We start from the raw sequence: 15,647 nt of genomic DNA, 5'->3' as shown, positions 1-15,647 counted from the left end.
ATCAATTCACAGCTCTGTCGAAGGAGATTGAGTTTGCAAACTTTTTTTCCACTGTCATTTAAACCTATGGGTTATACTCCTCCCCCAGAGAATAATTCAGAAGCGTTTTTAAAACTTGTTTTTCCTATCTAGAGGGAATCCTGTGCAACCTATTAAGGACAAAATAACATTCCCTAAAAGTGAGGCTGGCGCAAGCCCATGCCCTATACAGTTGCTATTTTCCTTTCTCCCCTTCTCCTATGTATTCACATTTCCCTTCATCCATATTTTTTCACGGGATTCATTCCCCCTCCTTTCTGCTCCTCTTTTCACAGTGACCCCTAAGCAGACCCCACTGGTTTCGGGCTAGAGATTTATATAAGTAGGGACTGCAGCGCCAGGGCCCGAACTTATCTAGCGAGGAGAGGGCGGCATTTGGTATATAAAAGACTGAACCCCCCTCCCCACACCCCACCCCACCTGCGGTAGCCTGCACCCCATCAGTGACCGGGGTTCTGGCCTATGATGGTTCAATGGGGTTTGGAGAAGAGACCTGAGAACAGAGCTCCCTCTTGCTCCCCGCGGACACCCATCCGCGTGTAGCCACCCCAATCCCATGCTGACGGTGGGGCCAGGTCCACCTGCAGCTGCTCGGCGATGGGCAGGTGCAGAGCCGGCAAGGCAGGACCTCTGTTTACCTGGGGCCACACCGCGCCCGTCACCGTGGTCTCGGTACCCCGATCACTGGAGCCGGGCGCTGGGGGACCCTCCCCCCGCCCACGCAGGCTGCCCGGGGCTGCCCTGTCTCTGGGCACAGGTGCAGGCTGGTCACTCACCGCGTCCGCCGGGAGCGCAGCAGCAGCAGCAGCAGCAGGGTGCCCAGCAGGGCGGCGGCCAGAGACCAGCACATGGCGCGGCTGATCGCCGGGACCCCGCCGGAGGAGCCGCTGCCTCGGTCACCGCCACTCCGGTGTGGCCGGCCGGGCCCCTCACTCTTAGCTGCCTTGGTCTCCTCCCCTTCCGTCCCTCCTGGCCGGGCCGGACCAGCCCCGCTGGAGCCGTGGGAGGCTGCCCCACTGCCGGCTACGCGCTGGCTCCAGCCCTGAGCGCGGGGGCAGAGCCCCCCCGTCCCCACCGCTGGGGGAAGCTCTCCAGCCCGGCTGGCAAGGGGCTGCCCCTCGCCGGTTCCCCCCCGCCCCTATGGGATTTCAGGGAGCTGAAACCGGACATCTAGACCCTGGTCCCCGGCTCCGGATCACCATTCCTCACTGGGAGCCCGAGAGAAACCGACAGTAACTTGTGAAGGGGCAAACCCACCCCCTTCTAGCCCTCCACACACACACAGGCTCCAGTTTCAATCGGCACCCTAACCCCAGCAGTCAAACTAGACTGTGCAAAACCAGAACGAGCCCTCCCCAAATAGCGGCCCAGACACAGATCCCTGTGTAAAGGGAAAGCCCAGCAAATCCCTCTTGGAAAGAGCGCCCCCAAACTCCGATTTCCATTTTATTTTCTGTTCTAATCTCCTTCCCACACTCTTCCCTGTAGCGCCAAGACACCAACTAGCCTCTTGTTCGGAGAGCATCCTGCAGCGCAAGCACTAGATAAATAACAGGCACCAAGTATCTCTGTTTATTCAGAAGCCTTTCTATGATACTCATCACTGTAGACTCAAGCGGTTTTTCCCTGCCCCTCTTTTGAAGGGAAATTCTAAGCAAGCAAACGGTGCAGCAGAGAAGAAATTTGCTCATTACTTCATCATTTACCTCGATGGGATTCTGGGCACTTTATCCAACTGTTTTTGCAAAACTCTTTTAAATTAAATACTAGTCATGCCGATTTTATTAATCATCTGAAGTATTTTTATTACTTTTTATAGCACCCACAAGTGTATGTATGATGCACTTCACAAAAGACACTTAAAAGATTGATGGAGCTTCACATCTAATGAATGGCTATGACTGACAGACAATATATAACCAAGGCCCTGTGAATGCCACAGCAAGATGGACCTTGCTTAAAAGACCTTTAGTTACTCTGGTAATCCGGTATGGCACACTGGCTATTCTGGAGAAGCTTCAGGATTATGTGGTCACTCATTTCTGGATATGCATATGTTTGCTTGCCTTGATGGTTCAAAACAATTAATATTAATTACAATACCATGAACACACTCATTTTTATAAGCAATTCTGCAAATGTGTCAATTATTATTTCTTATTATTTGTGTTTGGAGGCACCTCGGAGCCCCATTCATAGATCAGACCCCCATTATGCAAATACATAACAAAGAGACAGGCCCTGCCCCAAAGAGCTTGTCTCCATAGTCTGCAGCCAGTGCCTTTTTAAACATCTCTGTAGGTGCCATTATGTAAATAATTATTATTACTAATACATACACAAGAATCTGCCCTTAGGACCCTATACAATGACCATTTATCTCATACCAAGGTACTGACCCTGCAGTACTTACTGAAGCAAAATTCTCATGGCAATCAGGAAGAGCATAAGGACAGCAGGCTGGGTCCCCAAATGGCTGGTCGCTTTAATCAAGGACAAACGGGAAGTTACTGCAGCAGACTGTCAGTTGCTTGCTGAACTGTTATTGACCTCACTGTTGGAGGTCTGTTGGAGAACAGACCACTGACAACAAGATAAAGACTTTCTCTAAAACTAGGTTGCTGGGGGTTTTTTAAGTCTTGTGACAAAGTTCCTCCTCTGCCTTGGTGGGTCCTGCGCTTATTGGCGGATTTGCTTGCCTCTGAGATTCAAGACAGCCCTCAGTCTGGCCACTTTTGCTTGTGGCTCAAACCTGCTGTTCACTCAGCTAACCTCATCACTGGCCAGCATGGGGAAAGGGAGGAGAACAATCCCTGCAGTCTCTGCTGACCCACCTAGTGGGTCTGGGGACAGGCCAGAGACCTTCCCCTCTGGTGGGACTCACAGTCCAGGTCAACTCCTCTTGTATCAAATAGGGAGTTGGAGGGATGGGAGGAACCCGGGTCTGCCCTCTACTCCGGGTTCCAGCTTGTGGATTGCAGCTGTCTGCAGTGTCTCCTGTAACAGCTGCATGACACAACTCCCTGGGCTACTTCCCCATGGCCTCCTCCCAATACCTTCTTTATCCTCATGGCAGGACCTTCCTCCTGATGCCTGATAACACTTATACTCCTCAGTCCTCCAGCAGTCCACCTTCCCACTCTCAGCTCCTTGTGCGCCTCTTGCTCCCAGTTCTTTGCACGCCCCTCACTGACTGAACTGAGGTCCTCTTTAAACCAGGTGTTCTGATTAGCCAGCCTGTCTAAATTGATTCTAGTAGCTTTATGATTGTTCTGCAGCCCATTATCTTACTCAGGGGAAAGGGACCTGCTTAATCTGGGGCTAATGTATTTACCTTCTATCACTCTCCTGTAACCATCTGGCCTGACCCTGTCACAGTCTATAGAAATAGGTGGTTTGTCATTGTCTGAAATATTCTTTGCTGAGCTGTTAAAATAGAAAGATGGTTTTCCTGGCAGAGACATGTTCTTTTTAGTGTAACTTACACCCTGATGAGTTATTTTATAATCTGAGAGAACTGGAGTCCGATTCTGACCCCATACTGGTTTTATACCAGTGTGACCGCTGACATCCAGTGGTCTTGCTTTGCATTTTCACACATGGAAAAAAGAAAGAATCTGACCCATGTTCTTTTTCTTTGGAATCAATACTTCTGTTCATGTCTGGTGTGAAAGGTTCTTTCCTCTGTAAGAAATAGGTCCCAGGACATGGGAAACAAAAATTATATATTATTTAAACTACTATGAACCTATTGCCTGGGGTGGGGAGAAAAATCCATTTCTCCCCATCATTCCACCCCTACCTAGCTGCAGATAATCAACTTTGTTTCTAACCGGAACTATATAAATGTATATATGTATGTTATTGTTACAGAGGTATACTAAAAAGGCAAATGAAGAACAACAGTTCCTATAGTAACCATAGCAGAAGCAATTATGACCCTCTGTAAGGCATACAACTATTTTAAAACACATTTTTTTTTCAACAGGCTGAAAAGCTAATGAAAGAACCAGGTTTATATATATTATTGTGTTTTCTTCAACTGTTGTGAAAAGTAGCCTGTATTTTTATGAGCAGATTGACATCATAATCAAAAATGTTCTATTTCAAAATGGTCAATATAGAATAAATGTATGTTGACAACAGCACTAGAGGCTTGTTTCTAACAAATAAATTAGAGGAGTACATTACAGTTAATTTTGGTAGTTACTAAATGGTTTTTGGAAAGCATCTGCGACAGTAAAAGAGGTCCAGTTGAACTGGATTGGATATCCGTGGGGAACTTCCCAAGTTGTGAAAGAAAGACTTTTAGAATAAAACCTTCTAAATGTCAGAATATGGTGCTTTTTAGGAGGGGGAGAATGGCAACAATGTTACCTATCACTTGTAAAAGGTGTTGTCCAATTAATTAACTGGGAAGCAAAACACAAAAAGAACCAGTGATTGCAGTGATTTGCAGAATCTGCCCCAGCTGAGAGAATATTAATAAAAATATACTACATAAAGAGCATATTCAACTAAATTGTTTCCCAACACATTTCCAGCATGGCTGTGCATTATGTCCTATGATGATGACTGAGTTGAACCTTAAGGCTAAATAGAAACACCCCCTCCCCCCCCACACACACACACTGGGTTTTACATGCAAATAGGTTGTAATCAGGTGAGCAGTCACCTGGCTCTTTGGGTTCAGGGACTGTCTTTTTGTTCAGTGCTTGTACAGCACCTAGGACAATAGGCATCTGGTCCATGACTGGGCTAATAGGCACCACTATAAAGAATACCCAGCCATGCAAACAAGGAGTCAGGCTTATGTATATGGATGCACTTGTAAATATTTTGGGTACATTTTGGGTGACCCCTGAAAGTTGGGTCCCCAACCCCTAAGATTCTATGCAAACACTGAAGAAGTTAACATTTTCCTTCTGTCCTGAATGCTGCACTAAAACATAGTGAACACTATGCCCCAAACTCATCTTGGGTTTAACTCCACTGATGGTTGGAGAAAGTCTAAAAAATGTTCTGGAAAATAAAAGAAAGGCAGGATACCAATTTGATGCTTTATATCAGGAGGGGATACTGTTTTGTTGGCAATAACCCACGTAGACTTATTTTCTACAAAGAAAACTGAACCACAGCAAATATAGAGGCCGAATCTGAAATAAAGCCAACTTTACTGGCATCTTTGAAAAGAAACAATGATACAAAATACAGAACAAATTCATCCAGGGCGTAACTTCACTGAACTCTATTATCTTTTTACTTTTGTCTGACTTTCATTCCATTTTTAGCCAAAGAACCAACATATTTACCTATATAAAGATTGTTATGGAGTAAATTGGGGAAGTGCTGTTAACTTCAGTAGAGCGACATCATTTTATACCAGCTGAGGATCCAGCCCTATGTTAGCCACTGCTCATAATTACTGTAAGCTGTTCCATGCAACAAATGTGTTTTCTCAACTGATTGCTGTACAAAGCATGTGATGTGAGTACAGAGTAGAGAAATGGAGTGGGTGGATTGCACTGTCTGTATGAACAACGCTGAATGTATTTTGTTGGCATGCTTGCAAACAGCACCATGTGCATTTACATTTTTTCCAACTCTTTCCTTGTGTACCTAGTAGGGGAGAAAACAGTACCGAGACAAAAACTCTAGAGCTGGAAGATTTCTTAACTTGGAATTTGAATAATGGGACAGATATCAGCTTGTGTACATTAGCATGTTTACGCTTACTTCACCAAAGCTACGCTGATTTATACCAGCTGATCTGGCCCAATGAGTTAATACAGATCTTGTACCAACATGTTTCCCAAATTCACTAACTGGTGGTCAGTCATTTTAAGTGCTATACTAGGGATAACAGAGAACAACACAGTAGAAAATAGAGACAAAAAAAATCACTAACAGTGTCAATAATAATTTGAAACTTAACCGGCGAGGTAAAGGATGTTTCCCTGGTGCTCTTCCCAGGGTATCATTTCATGCTTTGGAAGTGATGTTCACTGCAGTGTTATGGTCTTCCAGAATGGCCTATACATGTATGGCTTTTGCAAAATGAAATTTAGCTGTGAAATTGTAACATGAAGCATTTTACAAAGGCAGATAAGAAGCATCAAAACAGGTTATCTCAAAAATATCAGCCTCAGGCAAGCAGCTCCAGGACAAGTAGAAACAGAATGATTAATCTTGCAAACTATTTTGGCACATACGCCAGTGTCTGTATACAAATAAGTGTCATTCTGGACCTTTTCAGCTTTAAATTGTAGCCTTTCATCTGTTTGGATGGGCAACAGGGTTCCCTTGCTATCAGTAGATCATAACACGATACAGGCTTTGGTACCACATCAGTATGTTGATGATACTCAGGTCTGCAATTCCTTTTCATTGGCCCCAGTCATAACCAATGTCAGACTCCCCAAAAGATTTGGCAAGAACAAAGACCTGGATGGAAGCCAGTTGGCTAAAGTTCCACCTGGATAATACAGAGGTGGTGCTGCTCTGCAGTGGAAAAGCATTCAGAAGAGACGACAAAACGTACAACTGCTCCAGCAATTGAAGGCATCTGCCAAACCACTGTTGAAGTGAAGAGCTGTGTGGGCCTTACTAGACGCCTCCCTGCCTGTCGGTTCCCAGATTACATCAGTGGCTATCGCAAACACCTTTTGAAGCTTATGGCAATGAGCTCCATCTGGATCTAACCCCAAATGAACCTCAGAAGCGATGGTTAGTGGAAAGTATCGTTTCCCTCCAGAGTGAGGTAGGAGGGTCAAATCATCTCATACTGGTGCTCCATTCGCTGCCAGGAGAATTCTAGTCAGGGTGCTCTCCCAGACAGTCAGGGTGCTCTCCCCAGCTGAACAAATACTTTCAAATATATTTAATAGGCAAAATTATTCACAATTTTTAATTCTCAGAGTGCAAATATTGCAATTCATGCAACTAACTTAGGTGCCTTTTATAAATTACTTATGAAGTTATGGCATGGAATATGGCTTTTATATTGTCACAGTCATTGTTTGGGCTGCACTGTTAGTTACAACAGTAATCTATCAGGGTACAGAAAGAATACAATGGTACTTATGTAACTAACCAAGACAGTGTGGGCAGGAATAGGGTATTTTTATGCCAAAGTTCAGTTTATTGAGCACTCATAATGATATCAAAACATTGCTAAAAGTATAGGAAGTCAATACAACTAAATGGCTTCACACTAGCTGAAGGTCTGGCACACAGTCTGGAAAAACATAGTTATTGTAGTTATTATTTCTTGTGAATTAAGTCCACATGTGTGATCTCACTATTTGTTACACAACTTTTCTTATAAAACTTGCAGGCATACTATAATTTAAATGAGCAAAAGAACTCCAGAATTATTAATCACCAGTTATCTAGTTTACATCAAACATAATAAGGTATAAGCAATGAAACAGTGTTAATTGGATTCGAATACAACATCTGTCTTCTCACAGGTGGATAGTGGCCAAAAGAAATGACATATTCTGGAAGAAAGAGGATGTCATGGAGTAGGGCTCTTTTCACTTGAGCAAGTGGAAACACTGTTGGTGACCCAAAATTCAACATGGATCCTGCCTACCTGGGATACAGAATCCAGAATCTGTAGATGGTCAATGGAAGTTTTGTTCCAAACATTATCATAGTCCTATGCTTATATAACTACTGGATCCCTTTCAAGAGTTTTAATTCAGTTATCTGAGGAAGCTGTTCAAAGAGTATCCACTTGAGAATTCAGTATGTCTGTAGCCTATCAACGAGAGTCTGATTGAAAGCCCATTCAACAGTCTTTGGATCAGGCCCTTAAAGAGTGCTTTAGGATATCCAGTGGAAACCAATATTATACATTTCAAGTTAAAATCACCACTTAATCTCTCATGGTTTTACCTAACTCCTCTTCAGATACAAAATATCCAACGACTCAGGGCTTAGGAGAAACTGCTAATAAATCTTAAATGATAGTAATATTTCAATATTCTAAGTTAAAGCCAGTTTTAGTAATAAAGCCAGACTCACTGCTAGATCTGTGGACATGGATATATTTTTGCAGGACTAGAATAGCTTGCAAAAACCACTTGCCTTGTGTTTTTATATTGAGAAGCTTTTTTTTTTTTTTTTTTTTTTTGGTTGAGGGGTTCTTCCTATGACCAGAAACAAACAAACAAGTACCACAAATATTTATCATCCCCCTTTAAAAACTTCAGGCTGTTTGCACACTATCAGCTCTGTGTATTCATTCTGGCAAAACAAGAAGGGTTGCCTGAATGAGAAAATGTTTAGGTAATTTAGAATGGAAAAAGTGACACTGGAAACTTAGTCATGTTCATTTACAGAATATACACTTCCCTGCCCAACTATTATGGCCACTCCTGGATGAACACTACGGAACATTAGTAAAATGTTATTGCTATGGATTGTGCGGAAAGGGAAAAGTTATTTTTTCTCCTGTTTACGTATCTTTTTTTATTTCCTATGTGATGTACACATGTAAAAAATAATTACACTGGAACAATCTATGCTCTAAACAGATGTCTGGATAGTCAAAACACCTAATTGGAGACCAGTCCCATAAAATCTAGAGATCATATAACCTGGTTAATCAGAAATGTTTTTAAAACTTAACATAAAAGAAGTAAATGGCAAACAAATGTACCAGAGCAAGGCTTTGACTCTAATGTTGTTTTTATAGGCATCAAACAAGAGAGAAATCCTTGCAAATAAAATAAACTTGGACCTCAGAGAAAGGGATTTAGCTGCTTAAGAAAGAATTTTGGTCACTATATGCAGAAATCGTCTGTGTTAGTTTTGCTAATCTCTTAAAATAGAAGGATTGATCTGAATATTAAACCTGAGGCCGCCTCAGGGACACTCATGCAGCAGAAATTTTGTAAACTTCCAAACGATATGCTGACAAATGTACGTACAGAATTTTGTTCATAGGAAATAGGCATTTTTCAGTTGTTTGGCTAGATTTATTCAATTGCATCCCACATAAAGCAGCCCACGTTACATGCCGTTACAGTGTATATATAATGAATTAAGGCATGTTAGGGTTCGGTATCAAGCCGTGTAAATATTTATCAACACATTTGTTATTTTTATCTGAACAAAATTTTAAAAGTTCACCTGGAAAAACTTCCCCCAATAAATAGTGTGTCATTTGGGTTCCCCTAATTCAAGTAAGAGATACCCAAGTCGACAAAGGTGGAATAGCTGACAAGAAGTCTTGCTGCCATTCTTCATCAGTCTTATTGGTACACATAGCCCCACAAACAGAGTACAGACATTGTGTAGAAAATACCACACAACAGCTCCGTTCCTGAAATAATTTGACACTGACCTTCATACTCCTGGTTACCTTTTCTCCATATAACTAGCCAGACGCTGCCAGTCGCCTCTCCTGCTTCTACTTTTAAGCTCTTTAGTCACAAGGGGATGAAGTTTAACTTTGCCTGTGTTGCCCAGATCCCGCCAGTGCTGTGATTTGCATTCAGGTGATTGTGTCAATTTCAATTCCTAACATCCTACGGATGCCCTGTGCAGCAAATCCTTTGTCACCCACCTCTGCATGGCAGCAATAAGTCTTCCAGCCACTCTCACTGCAGGCTCCTACCAGAGCTAAACATTTACATTCAGTGGCCTCCACTGTTTACCTCTCCAATCACACTTTCTTCCTGTTTGTGTCATTGGTCCTGCTTCCCTCACTTTATGATCAGCTGAGTATTGCAAACAAAATTATTGAAGTGTGCATGTATGATGCAAGGACTCAAAGATTATCAATGGAATATGTAACCAGGGATCACCATGCATTAAACCCTGAATAATTTATCTCTATATGCCTTGGATGACCTGTGCATGAATCATCCCTTTGACCAGTCTAGGAAAAGTCTCTGCTAGAACTAAATCTAGCAGATGGAAACTAATGTGTTACCCATTATTTCACCAGTGATCTCCCCAGTCATACCTAAAAGAAAACAGTCCTGGCCAAGAGCATCACATAAACTTTCTTTAACCAGCAAACAGTTAGATAAAATCAATTTGTCCAACCTTTCTTTGGGAATAATTGATGTTTCCTTACTCTTTCATTTCCACTACTAGACTGAAATCTACTGCTATGCAGGCGACAGTGAGACCTAGTATCTAAAACACTGGACTGGGACTCAGAACCCTGGGTTCTACTCCCAGATCTGCTACTGACCTGCTGGGTGACCTTAGACAAGTCACTGCCCTGCTGTATGCCTCAGTTTCCCCAATTGTAAAACAAGGATAATGGTACTCACCTCCTTTGTAAAGTGCTTGGAGATCTACTGATGAAGAGCGATAGGGATTATTGTATTTGAAATGGTTTGCATCTGGCTTCTTATACCAATGCAGTTGTACCTGAAAGTTTAGAGGACAGAAAATAGTTAGATTACATATCTAGGGCCCTACCAAATTCACGGCCATGGAAAACTCGTTACGGACTGTGAAATCTGGTTTCCCCCCATGAAATTTGGTCTTTTGTGTGCTTTTACCCTATACTATACAGATTTCATGGGGGAGACCAGTGTTTCTCAAATTGGGGGTCCTGACCCAAAAGGGAGTTGCAGGGGGGGTCACAAGGTTATTTTAGGGGGGTTGTGGTATTGCCACCCTTACTTCTGCGCTGCCTTCAGAGCCTTCAGAGCTGGGCGACCAGAACGTGGTGGCTGTTGGCCGGGTGCCCAGCTCTGAAGGCGGTGCCCTGCCAGCAGCAGCACAGAAGTAAGGGTGGCGATACCATCCCATGCCACCCTTACTTCTGCACATAGGTGCCAACTTTTCCTGGCGCCAGTGGGTGCTCGTGCCCCCCCGCCCCGACTCCACCCCTGCCCTGCCCCTGCACCACCCCCATTCCAACCCCTTCCCCAAAGTCCCCGCCGCAACTCCACTCCCTCCCTGCCCCACTGGACTCCTTCCCCAAATCCCTGCCCCGGCCCCGCCTCTTCCCCAAGGATGCCGCGTTCCCCCTCCTCCCCCATCCCTCCCCGTGCTTGCCGCGGCGAAACAGCTGTTTCTTGGCGGGAAGCGCTGGGAGCTAGGGGGAGAAGCGGCGTGCTCAGGGGAGGAGGCGGAGGTGAGCTGGGGTGGGGGGTGTGGCAGGGAGCTGCCGGTGGGTGCAGAGCACCCACCAATTTTTCCCCGGGGGTGCGCCAGCCCCGGAGCACCCACAGAGTTGGCGTCTCCGCTTCTGCATGGCTGCCTTCCGAGCTGGGCGGCAGGAGAGCAGCGGCTGCTGACTGAGGGCCCAGCTCTGCAGGCAGGAGCGCAGAAGTAAGGGTGACAATACCACACCGTGCCATCCTTACTTCTGCGCTGCTGCTGGCGGCGGCTCTGCCTTCAGAGCTGGGCTCCCGGCCAGCAGCTGCCGCTCTCCTGCCACCCAGCTCTGAAGGCACCACGGCTGCAAGCAGCAGTGCAGATGTAAGGGTAGCAGTACTGCACCCCCCCTTACAGTAACCTTGCGACCACCCCACAACTCCTTTTTGGGTCAGAATCCCTACAAAGACAACACCGTGACATTTCAGATTTAAATAACCGAAATCATGAAATTTGCGATTTTTAAAATCCTATGACCATGAAATTGACCAAAATGGGCCATGAATTTGGTAGGGCCCTAATCATATCCTAGGGGAAATACACGTCTTATTAAATATTTGTGCTACAGTAGAACCTTAAGGCCTCAACCAAGATTGAGGTTCCATTGTGATCGGCACATACACACCCAGTAAGGGACAACCCTGGCCCCAAAGACCTTACACTCTAAACAGACAAGGAGCGAGATTGGAAACAAAGGTGCAGAGAAGTAACTGGCCGAAGGTGGCAGAAGCAGGAATAGAACCAATGTCTCCTCAGTCCCCGTGCTGTGCCCCATCCTCTTCAAGGAGGTAAAAGTGCCTCAGGAGGTGCTCCAGCAACCAAGCTGTGTGGTAATTTGGACAGGCAAAACACTGGTTGGGAAATCTTAATGGACACAGAGCAAATCCCAGTCCTAAATCACCAGCAAGACTCTCACTGAGGTCAGCGGGCGCCACAATTTGGCACATAGGAAAGAGAAGGATACTACAAGAGGGGAAATGCTTTGCTCTTTATGTGGAGACAACCACCAACCTATTCTGGGGATAGAAAACGCTACGTTAGTTAGATAGTGTTTATTTGACTAAGATGTGTTGACACTGATGTTCACAGCATCTTCCCTGCAGCAAAGCAGCATCGTTAAACAACAGCCAGGAAAAATCACCTTGTCATGCTGCTATTGCATTCGCTGTACGTGGGAGGTTTCTGTTCACACTGTGACAAGCTTGTAACAGCCAGCTGCTGAACTGTGCAGAGGTCATAAATCACAGCATGGTTTTCAAAATTCTTACAACACAAAAACACATCTGTAGCTGGGAAGAAAGTTAACATGGCCACAAGACTTCCCCAGTTACAGCTTTCATTCCTCCAGCAGCTCCTTAAATGCTGCTTCCTTTCTTTCCTTTTTTTGTTACAGTCCGGGTTTAGAACAGTACACTACAAAGAGTAAGAAAAAAATTGGTCCTGTTGTTTCCTGCTGACAAATCTCTTTGTAGGTGACTCTTCCAGTGTGCACTGGGTAGGACAACATCTACCAAAAATTCAATCTCATTCATGCAACAGTCCTGGGGTTGTTTGACACACTGTTTTTTTAACTACAACTTCCAGTTCCTTTGGCATACTATAAATAAACCTGGTAAGACTGTAAGCTTGCTAAACCTTAACTAAATAATTAAACATTAAAAAAAAATCCCTCACACACAATCCAGACTGACAGGAAGAACATTAGACTAGTATCTCGTGCTATTTTTTCTTTCCTCTCTCTCTCCCAGGCTAACAGAAGGAAGCTGCCATCTGCTCATATCTAGTTAGCCCGCAAGAGGTTCGAGGCATTAACTCTTAAAAAAGCTGCACCAGAAGTGATTTAAAGTCTTTTCCACTCCAGGATATAGGCCTAGAGCTAGAATAGTAAGACCCACAATACAGAAAGTACAAGAATCTTCCTTCAGGTACAGAAATAGTACTGCCTAGAGTTCAGATAGAGGAGGGAAGAGCAAAGCATCAGACACAGAGGCGCATTTACTTAGGATGAATCTCCTATACCACGGACACTTCAGATCCCAGTAGACATTGCTAGCTGGCGTAGAGAACCAAGTGTATCCAACCTGGAAGCGATGTGTGCATCAACCACAAGGGCAAAGCTAGAGTTTCCAAACCACAAAGTTTAAGAGTTCAGAGTCTGGACCCAGTTTTCAAACACAGACACCTTAACAGAAGATCCAGCTCTTACATTCATATTAAAACTTAGGTGTTCAAACACTAGATCTGGTTGCAGCAGTGGAAAAAAATCTTCATAAATAAAATTAATCCCCAATCAACAGCAAAAATGTGAATAATATGATGAATATTGTTGAGCTACCTCTAGAAATTGTCAAATAGCAGAAAACAGTCACACAATTTATCAGACTTATATTGAAAAATTTTCACTGTGCTATCTGCAAATACTATTCATCCAGCACTTACTCTACCATGTACCTATTCTATGCCAATTTGAGAAGCAGAACATGGATTTTATGAATCATAATACTTAGATCCGCACTCTCCTGAAATTTGAAGCAGTTTTGATCCAGATCTGATCTATAGTATCAGATTCAAATTTAGAAAGAGTTTGGATCCATATTCAAAATCTTTAGCTCAGGCAAAAATCCTATAGAAACAATATAGCTTGGGCTCTCCATTGAGCTTGCCCATGTTTGGAACCTGAGTTCTTCATTTCCAAACTATGTGAAGGACATTGTTCTTCTAGAAAAACCCTTGGACACATTTCCATGAGCGAGCTACAAGTTAGATGGGGAAGGAATTGCGTACTTCACACTACGAGACAAACAATCCATCCCGCAGACACTTCGTGTTTGAAAAGTGTTTAACCATTGTACTTCTCAATGGACAAATTAAAAGCATTCAGGCCACCGACCCTGCTACTTGACATTTGTGCTGATGTGTTTTTCTAACAGTGCATTAAAAAACATTCAACCTATTACTGGAGTCTGAGTCAGTTGTTTCTGCAATTAAACCAATATACAATGCCCTACTTCCTGTCAGGAGACCTTTGGGCTCTCATGCAACAATCAGGCAGCAGCTGTATTTCACTGACCTTTGTGGTCTCACCATCTGAGATGGCAAGGGAGTTTAAAGAGGAGCACAGTCAGCTACTCAACTTGCAAGGAAAACTGCTTTCTCTCAGCAGAATTCCAGTGAGTAGGTGCTTGATTCTCCCCTCATGAATTCAAACCACCATTGATTAGAATGGGGTAGGCTCAAGCTCTAGGGGAAGAACGTGTGCATGTCAGGGCAGAGTCAGAGCATGACCAAGGCAGAGGGGCTGAGATGCAGTCTAGTAAATGCAGATTTTTAGGCTGTTCAGTTATTTCTCCTGCCACCCAGGAGCAGCAATTACTTCAAAATCATTAAGAGCAGCTGTTAGAGGAAAGTGGCCATGAGGGGCAGATACTGACACAAAAATGTATCTGGGATCGTCTACAAAAACAACATCCTTCACATCCATGGTTTTTGCTGGGCACAATGTCCTTGCTGGCCTACAACATCTGCTCCCTACCTTTCACCAGCCCATGATGGAAATAGGTTGAGCCAAAATGTTAGAGACAATTTCCCAGATGAGAATTAAAACAAAGCAACCAACAAAACAAACTGTGGGCTCGATCCTGAGTTAGGTGGTGTAAAGCAGAACAGCTCTATTGAAGGCAGTAGGTCAGTGCCAGTTTACACCACCTGATGATCTGGCACTATATAGAACACATGAGCAGTAGCCTCTCAACAAGACAACTGCCATGTGGATGAATGTCCCAGCACTGATTTGATAAAGGTGCTCACTGAATCCCAAACTGCACCTAGCCAGAGAGAAAATAATTTTGGAACAGGAAAGGGGATTTTTGTAAAGGGTGTGCTCTGTTTTCTCTGTGTCCAGGAGGGTTTGAAAACTCCCCAGGAATGTGTGGGTTACACCTGCACTCACAAAGCTCAGTTTACAAAAGAGAACTTTATTTATTCTTGAAATCTACCTTTCTTGGAAGCTTCTTACAGGGAAAGAGCCAGGTTTCTAAAGAGATTTAGGCATCTTGAGTTGCAAATAGATGGCCAGTGGGATTTTCAAAAGCACTTACACACCAAACGATGGACATTAGATACCTAGGTCATTTTGAAAATCCGACTATATGCCTATCTGCAGCTACAGATGCCTACATAACTTTAAAAATCTGGCCCCAAGTCTTCCCAGTGCTCGGCTACATGCCAATTTCCTCGTAGAGCAGTACACACATAGTGCTCACAGGCCTCTGCAAAGAACCACTCCAAGTTCTGCCTATTTTTAAAGGGGCAGGTTCCAGAGCTCTCATCAATATAGTTCATTCAGACCAAATTACTACCTTTAAACAATAAGAACCCTCCTCTAAAAATTGTCTGTCCCAGGGTGCTTGCACGTTACATGTGGGCTCCCCTGGGCCAAGGAACAAGGACTGCAGCCCAGAGGCAATGGCTTGACT

General features: G+C 44.0%; 1 protein-coding gene across 4 annotated transcripts in view; it reads right to left on the bottom strand.

Moving 5' to 3' along the window:
• The window catches only part of PTGIS (prostaglandin I2 synthase), a 56,204-nt gene that overhangs the window by 29,430 nt on the left and 11,127 nt on the right, over nucleotides 1–15,647 (bottom strand). Inside the window, exon 2 of one of the 4 annotated variants that reach the window (XM_084645897.1) lies at nucleotides 10,335–10,434. Coding sequence is in view for 2 of the 4 variants with exons in the window: in XM_084645895.1 (XP_084502021.1) it covers nucleotides 816–889 (74 nt within the window). In the remaining 2 variants the exon portion in view is untranslated. Of the gene's footprint in view, nucleotides 1–815; nucleotides 1,406–2,452; nucleotides 2,578–9,394; nucleotides 9,634–10,334; nucleotides 10,435–15,647 lie in introns of those variants that run through there. The other 3 variants (XM_084645898.1, XM_084645896.1, XM_084645895.1) reach the window with 3 other exon arrangements.

Source organism: Lepidochelys olivacea (genome assembly GCF_965140295.1).
Source record: "Lepidochelys olivacea isolate rLepOli2 genome assembly, chromosome: 13".
Taxonomy (NCBI): Eukaryota; Metazoa; Chordata; order Testudines; family Cheloniidae; genus Lepidochelys; species Lepidochelys olivacea.
Note: the sequence above shows the minus strand (reverse complement) of the source record. Positions and strands in the feature narration are given on the sequence as shown.